Genomic DNA, 8,096 nt, shown 5'->3' with positions numbered 1-8,096 from the left:
TAGAAACTTGCAGTCCATTGTTTTCCTGCGGACCGGCGCCTCTGACTGATTTAATGTCCAGGCCAAGTCAACAATCTGACTCCACTGTAGTTATGCAACAGTTATTTAGGCCTCGGGGACTTCGGTACAACAGAAGTGAGCCTGTTAGAGCTGAAGCAGGGTGCTGAGATGGCAGCTGTTTCCTTTATGCTGGTTTACAAGCTGAAGGCCTGGATATCCACGGGCCAGTTTAAGTGATAAAGCTGTCAGTTTAGAGCTTAGCGGAGCATCTCAGGGGAACAGGGAGGGCCTGACGCTAATGGGGTGCTCGTTTTAACAGGGCTTGAATGTGCTTTGCCCAAATTACGACGGGCTAACTGGAGCACATTAGGTTTGTCATGATGTGTTACGGCTGTCACTCGGGATGCTGTGGTCTGTATAGTCGGCGGTTGAGAATTTGCCTTTTTACCATCACAAATGCATCAAAATGCTTTTCCGGAGCAAGCTCGACACGGTGTAAGTCAGTATTGATGAGAACGCTTTCATAGATCTCGCTTTATGTTTGTGGAACATGAAGTCACCACGTTGGCTCCGTTCCTCACCTTGATCTCCGTGGAGTTGGTCCCCCAAACACTCTTAGATTTTAGATTTATTTCGAAACATGTTGACTTTCTCTCATTTGAGGCAGCTTTTGGATGCTACTTGGCGATGATTGATTTTTGTTTTGTACGTGATTTGACCCGTTTTGAAGTCAACCAAGTCTTTACATTTCAGCTCCTTTAATAAAGAGTGGGTTTGATGGCTCTCTTTAAGTGGTTTTGTTTTTTTTTTAGCTCTCTGCTGCCATCTAGCAGCCACACACGGGACTGCTGTTGTTGTTTATTGGGATCCCCATTAGTTGTCCAAGTATGTATGATTCCATTATACTGTAACTGTGGAGGAGGAACTACTTGGACAGAAACACACCTGCCCAGATGTATTGCTGTTACTGTGTCTCACATACTTCATCATAAACTGTCCATTTAGGGACAGTTGCACTTGCAGCATTCATTTATTTTATAGAAACTGCAGCTTTAATGTTAAGTATTGCTTGAAGAAGAAGAAAAATAGAAGAAATACAATTGCATGATGATAATATATCAACAAATCTTTTATTCTGGAACAATACAAGCAAAATACATACACGTTTTATCTGTGGATTACTGTAAGTGTCTTTTTTTTTTTTTTTACTCATCGCTGAAGGACGACATCTGATACAAAATGGACACACAGCAAAAAAAAAAAGTTAGATCAAAGGGTTATCCTATTCTTTATCTTTGAAATATCTGAATACAAAACAGGATTCAAAGTGTGTCCAGATGGGTTCTTAACGTGGAAATGGTTGCAGCAGGCACTGTTTCTTCTTTGGACAGATTTCACAAAGGGACGTCGCTGTGTCTCTAGTTATAAAAGCCTCTCCAGTACCAGCAGGTGCAGTTGAGGCCTGCAGCTATGAGCAGGATGACCAGCAGGGTGATGAACAGGCCGAGGCCGATGATGGTGGCAACGACGGCCCAGATGAACGTCCTCTTGGACATGTCGATCAGGGGTGACTTGAGGGCCATCCGCACCCGGCGCGCCCGCCGGCGGTCCTGAGGAGGGTACCTGGCCAGGTTGACGCTCTCCATGCCCAGAGAGCGGACCAGGCACGCCCTCTGGTGGCTCAGTTGGTCAAAGGTGTGTTTACCGTGGTAGCGGCCCATACCACTCTGACCTGGAGAGGTCCCAAACAAGTCTGAAGTCAATTCTTTTCCAATTAAAAAACGTTTTGAAATGTTCAACCAGTGTGTGGCGCTTCATACTAAAGGACAGCATAGCATAAGATCTGAAACCACTTTTTTTAATATCTAAAGCTGGTCCAGTTTCCTCTGAACTACAGTCCTTATCAATGCTTTCTACGCTGGACCGCTGGACACACAGAGACATATTATCACCAACACTGCAGTTACCCTCAGCTCAACAGAGCTTTATAGTGTCTTTTAGCTTGTTGTTTTGGTTTGACGGAGCACAACTACTGTTTTGTGTCGTTTCCAGCAGCAGGCAGCTGTTTCCAGTGAAAAACTAGCCGCCCAGCACCAAACAGCAGACAGGCGCAGTGCAGCATTTAGCAGGTAAACAGCCAGATCTTTCCCTCAGGACTCGGTGGAGACCAAAAACAGAGCGAATATTAAGACTTATATTTGTCAGGCCGAAACAAACGTAGCTCCAAATGAATGCTAACGTTGCTCTGTGTCTGCTGAATCTGTGAATAAACCACCACTTGCCAACACATGTGCCAAAACAACTTGATGATCATATGCTAATGTTGTGTTTCTACACTTCCACTACATCAAAAGTTTTTCGATGTTTTTTCTGCACCCTAGTGGCCAGAAATCCATTAATGCAGCTTTAAGTGTTAAATTTCGAACCAGTTTCCATCGACTACTGTCATGGGAATAGTTAGTTAACTGAAATGGTTGCAAGATTACTTAATCTGAACAGAGCCTGTAACTCCGGTGCATCGTGGCATTTTGTTGTCATTTACTTTCATTGATTTATTTTTTTCCTCTGTCCATGGATCAATCTCGTCCACAGCCAATATCGTTTACAATTTCATCATCTTTGTCATCTTTTCCTTTCAGCCAAGCCTTCAATTTTATTATCGATTAATCTGTCAATTCTTTTCTTGATTTATTGATTAATTATAAGGCTATAAATATTTGAAAACAGCGAACAGCGTCCATCATAAGTTCCCAGAGCACAAGCTGGTATTATCCAACAGCATCATCTCCACCATTCAGGTTCTCTTGTGAACAAATTCTCAAATGTGTCCTTTAATGTCACCTTGTTTGAGTGCTAAAGGGAAAAGGCCCTAAGGCCAGCCTAACGGGCGGACCCAGCCATGCCGTGCCCCCATGATGAAGTGAACACACAGACAATGATGCACTGAGTCAGTCTTACCAACACCACCAAACGGGAGGGAGCTGAGCGTGTAGTGCATCATGACGTCGTTGACCGTCACTCCTCCACTTGAGGTCTCCTCAATCATCCTTTTCACCGCCTTCGAGAGACCCGAGGAGCAGAAACGAGAAAGGTAAAGGAGAGTTTTCCCAACACCGAAACACGTTTTAAATCTCCCCGCTAACCCGCCGTTTCCTCTCACCTTCTTGTCGGAGCAGAAGATGTAGAGGGCCAGGGGTTTCTCTCTCTCGTTGACGAAGCGGATGGCATCATCCATGTCACTCACGGCCACTATGGGCAGCAGGGGGCCGAAGATCTCCTCCTGCATCAGCCTGGAGTGAGGGGGCACGTCCTTCAGCACTGTTGGGGCTGCATGAGCAACATCAATGTTCATGAAACAGAAATGTAGATTTCAAGACGATACTTTAACTCTCACAGCCTCACCGCGTCTTCCTACCAATGTAGCGCTGCGAGGCGTCATTCTGTCCTCCCACCACAGGAGTGTAGCCCTCCATCAGACCCATGACTCTGTTGAAATGACGCTGGTTGATGATTCGGCCGTAGTCTGGTGAACATTTGGGATCAGCGCCGTAGAATTCCTGGGACGGATCAAAAAGGTCTCAGTAAAACCTCCGGGCTGTGCCGTTTCATTTACACTGAGGTGTGCCGCTCGGGCAGGTTTAAAGGACGGTACCAGCAGAGTCTGACGGATGCATTCCACCACTCGGCCCTGGATGCAGGGTTCACACAGGATGTAGTCTGGGGCGATGCACGTCTGACCGCAGTTGACAAACTTTCCCCACGTGATGCGACTGAGCACAGGTATGGAAGATCAAATTCACAGTGTTGGTCACGCTCATTTTACACGAATGTACAGTGGTTTGTATGACCTATCCTCTCGCACCACAAATGTGAACACATTTCCAACCACCATTAATCTTTTACCTTCCAAGCAGCCACTTGTTTCCTTCACATTTTACTACACTTTAAAAAGGATGACTTGCACAGATTTGAATCTTGCTTGAGATACAGTAAACCATCCCAGTGCTTTTTAGAACTGGGCACCAACATCTTGTTTTGGTCACCGAAGAATTATTGCAGATAAAATTCAGAAAACACAAACATGAATTTGGTAAAGAGGGCTGTGTGACTTAGCTTGTTTGTTTGTTTGTTTTTTGTGCAAAAAATACGGTGTTAAAACAGCTTTCTTACTAATACTAGATGTAGTCCGACAAAAATAATGGCAACAGATTCTTCGGCAGGCTTCAAGTCTCAGGTATTTTTGTCTTAGCACATTGGTATAATATAAGGTAGGAAATCAAGTCAAGTATAAGCCTTTTGACTAAAATATGCAAAAAAAACCATCAGCATGGGCCTTTAAGAGCTGCGAACCACTGATACCAAAATCCCCAATGGCTCATTCACTTCAGTATTCCATAATAACACTTCATCAGTATCACTGCTGTTCGGTTATTTTGGACTCCATGGCAACACTTCACATACACTGCGTTCAGTGGTAGTAGGTTTCATGCTAACACTTGCAGCATACACTAACAGTAAACACGACCGCAGGCATAGTAGCTGTGTTGAAGCTGCCGCCTCTTTGCCCTCTTTGGTTAAAGTGCTAAACCTCCACGGGCTCAGTCATGTACACGGTGCTGTACAGACCATGAGGCCACATTGCTGAAACCACAAGGTACGTTGCCCTGTATTCAGCTCCGTGTCTGACCCCTGATCGGTGACGCGGGATAATTTGACGGGTGGTGCGTTACCGGCAGGCAATTCTGATGTCACAGCTCTTGTCGATGTAGCAGGGGCTCTTCCCTCCCAGCTCCAGGGTCACCGGGGTGAGGTGGCGAGCCGCCGCCTCCATCACCAGTTTACCCACCGCGCTGCCCCCTGTGTAGAAGACGTGATCGAACCTGAGCCTCAGCAGCTCCTGGGTCTCTGACACCCCACCTGTCACGACTGGGTACAGATCCTGGAAATGAACAGCAAAGTTGTGCTGTATCATACTCTGTTATCAGAAAAATATACGTTAAAGTCAACTACTCTGGGTAACTAATCAAGCTATAAAGCAGTCCCTGCTGATGGAGGGAGTCCCCGGATATATCCGTGATGTACTGTACTTGTGTTGGTACAAGGCTTTGGCGTTACAGCAGCTTGGAACATTATTCCATCAACAATAGCAGCCGGTGTTCAGACCTTGTCCAGATAGCGAGGCAGCAGAGCCCGGAGGAGGAGGGACGAGTACTCGCTGAGCTCGGACGGCTTCACCACAGCTGCGTTGCCTGCGGGGAGAGAACACAGGTTCCTGTGAACGGAATGAGATCACTGGGTGACGGAGAGCGGGCGAGTGGGAGGCCGGGAATGCAGGGCTGAGTCGTTCTCTCAAACCTGTGCTGCAAAATGCAAGTTTGACTGACGTGCATATCAAACTGATATCTTTATAAGCAGGACATGACTGTTCTCTCAATATCTGACAATTATCCCTTCAATAAGGTGTTCATGTATTATATTATTTATCCAAAAAAAAGGGGTGAAAACTCTCATCGTCTCTTAATCTACGGACATACCCGTTAATATAAAGCGAGAATCGCTTCAATTGCTTAATACAGTGCCTGAATTTTCCCTGGCTTTGTAAACATGGCGGACGTCAGGCCTGTTAACATTAGATATAGGCCCAACTTAATAATAACGATAATTAACACCATGATGCAAAATTGATAAGGTAAAAGAATCATTTTTCTTTGTCTTACACCTTAACGTTACTCACGCATTTCACCTTAACCAAAAAAAAACAAAGGTTTTAACAAAGGAGTTAAAGAGATTCTATACTGTTAGACATTAATTAACCACTATTTATTCCATTTTGACGACAAAAGTCAAACTACATTTCAAAAACCTAATAATCCGTTCACCCAGACCACCCTGACGTAAATGCTTTTATAAGCATTTGCTATTTCTCTTGAAGTCTTCTGTTTGATAGCAGGAGACTATCTGGAATAGGCCTGCAGACGTCAAAAAAAACCTCTTGAACCCTGATTTTCCTCATAAACGTTCACGTTTTTGTATTGCAGAATTATTCACTAGTGCAGCTTTAAAGTTTGGAGAAAAAAAACCCCACACTGCTTAAATGGAGAAATGTTATTTGGACTCTACCATTTACTACCCCATGCCCCCAAATATGTGAAATGTGATACTATATTAGTGAAATGGTATTATTATAATATTATAATTGGTTGGTACAACTCTTTCCACCATTATAACAAAAAAAAAGCACAAAGAATTTAAGATGGTCTATTATTATATCTATTATATAGCAATTTCCAAATCAATGGAAAGCATAACAAGAGGCTGAAACTGAATTGTAATATAGGCCAAATTAACTGTTTGTTATGATGCAGTACATAACCCTCCCCCTTTTCTGACCTCCCCCCCTAATAATTGGTGTACAGTCCGTTGGTTGTGTTGCACAGGTTTACGTGTGACAACCACACCTTCACCATTTTTTATTAGTACATGGACTTTGATGACCTCACATAAATCTAATCAGCAATGACCGGGAACAGGTGTGGACGTGCAGGGCCTTCAGAATCCGTTCCTGTGGGTTCTGGCATTGTCACCAAAAAAAAAAAGACAGAAATTGAATTTGGAGAACTGTGCACAGTGGCGATGGAGGTCCACTTGACTACATCTGCTGGAGACGGGGAGGTCACCTACCAGCAGCGATGGCTCCAACCAGGGGCAGGAGGGTGAGGGCCCAAGGGTAGTTCCAGGCCCCGATGATGAGCACCACTCCCAGGGGCTCCGGCTGGACGTACACCTCATCTGATATGGTGAGGAGGTTCTTCTCAACCGGCCGCGGAGCCGCCCACTCTGCCAGTTTCTCCGTCGCCAGCTTGATCTCATTCTCGATGCCTATCAGCTCCAGGAGCGGCGTGTCGTACTGGCTCTGCGGGACACCCAGAACACTCAGCGCGTTTGCACATGCGCGACACGTTTCCATGCAGCGGCGTGCTGTGCCTCCACTCACCCTGTTGATGTCCTGTTTGAGAGCGGTGGAGATCTCGGTCTCTTTCTCCGTGATCATCCTCTGCAGGGCGTGAAGTTGCTGCAGCCTGAACTCCACGGGCCGAGTCCTGCCGCTCAGGAAGGCCTCCCTGGCCCGCTGCGCCGCCTGCCTCTCCATACAGACGGCTGGGGGACACAGAAGAGCCTGCGTGGACCTGTGGACACACACATGTAAGGACTTCTCTGTTCGGAACACGCAACGGTAGCCGCAAGCAGGAGTCGAGCCGTGCTCTTTTCAGATTTAAAGAGGAGCTGTCAAAATGTCCTGGTCTACTTTCTGCACAATCCAGCAGGGCTGGGCCAAAACCTGTTTTGGGGACAAGAACTTGACTTGGCCCGCATGAACTATAAGGGAACACAACAGCAAGTCAACCTGGTCGCTTAACAGTCTCTCGTTCAGTCATCATTATTAGTGATGCCTAATGATAACAACAACAACAACAACAACAACACATGCACATGCAAAACAAAACAACTGAAAGAGGAGCAGAAGTCACCGGATCCAGGTCTGCTCAGTGAAGGCATCTGCGAGGGAAGGTGGGCGACCGACACAGGGACAGGCACGGAGGAAACTCAACTCCTTCGCCTCGTTCTATTCTGCGCTCCCGTCGCGGGGACTGCGTGAGTGAAAAGTGTGGGCTTACCTGGGATCAGCTCAAACGCGCATCCAGCGGACTCTCCGTGAAATATTAGTCCAGTATTCCGCGGTTCAGATGTCCGACACGCTGCGGGGCGGGCTGACTGACTGACTGACTGACTGGGCGAGTCTCACTGTACACTGACACTGTTCATCGGTCAGGCTGCTCCGGGATCAGCTTACCCACTGTAAAAAGCCCCCCCCCACCCCCCCCCCCACACACACACACACACACACACACACACACACACACACACACACACACACACACATTTTCTTTCCCCTCATGGAGGTCAATGTGCCGTAATAACAGCACATGAGTCACAGCAGCCACGTCATAAATGACAGCGACCTTGGGATCTTGTTAATAATATGCCATTGTTGAGATATTCATCTTTTTCCAAACTCATAAATCACAACAAAGTCA

General features: G+C 46.2%; 1 protein-coding gene across 2 annotated transcripts; it reads right to left on the bottom strand.

The window, feature by feature from the left end:
* Positions 1 to 1,127: 1,127 nt before the first annotated feature.
* Positions 1,128 to 7,738, bottom strand: LOC139284942 (aldehyde dehydrogenase, dimeric NADP-preferring-like). Of its 2 annotated transcripts, XM_070905326.1 has the most exons (10): positions 7,677 to 7,738; positions 6,995 to 7,187; positions 6,682 to 6,913; positions 5,164 to 5,249; positions 4,731 to 4,939; positions 3,653 to 3,770; positions 3,416 to 3,557; positions 3,161 to 3,327; positions 2,959 to 3,058; positions 1,128 to 1,732 (listed from the first exon to the last, which is right to left on the bottom strand). In XM_070905326.1, the coding sequence occupies exons 2-10, from the start codon at positions 7,148 to 7,150 to the stop codon at positions 1,419 to 1,421; spliced, it is 1,524 nt and encodes a 507-aa protein (XP_070761427.1). In that variant the 5' UTR covers positions 7,151 to 7,187; positions 7,677 to 7,738; the 3' UTR covers positions 1,128 to 1,418. The 2 variants fall into 2 exon arrangements, with proteins under 2 accessions (XP_070761427.1, XP_070761428.1); XM_070905327.1 differs by lacking the exon at positions 7,677 to 7,738 and having other exon boundaries at positions 6,995 to 7,211.
* Between the last annotated feature and the right edge of the window lie 358 nt (positions 7,739 to 8,096).

Source organism: Enoplosus armatus, chromosome 5 (assembly GCF_043641665.1).
Source record: "Enoplosus armatus isolate fEnoArm2 chromosome 5, fEnoArm2.hap1, whole genome shotgun sequence".
NCBI lineage: Eukaryota > Metazoa > Chordata > Actinopteri > Centrarchiformes > Enoplosidae > Enoplosus > Enoplosus armatus.
The sequence above is the reverse complement of the archived record's forward strand: the minus strand, read 5'-3'. Positions and strand labels throughout refer to the sequence as shown.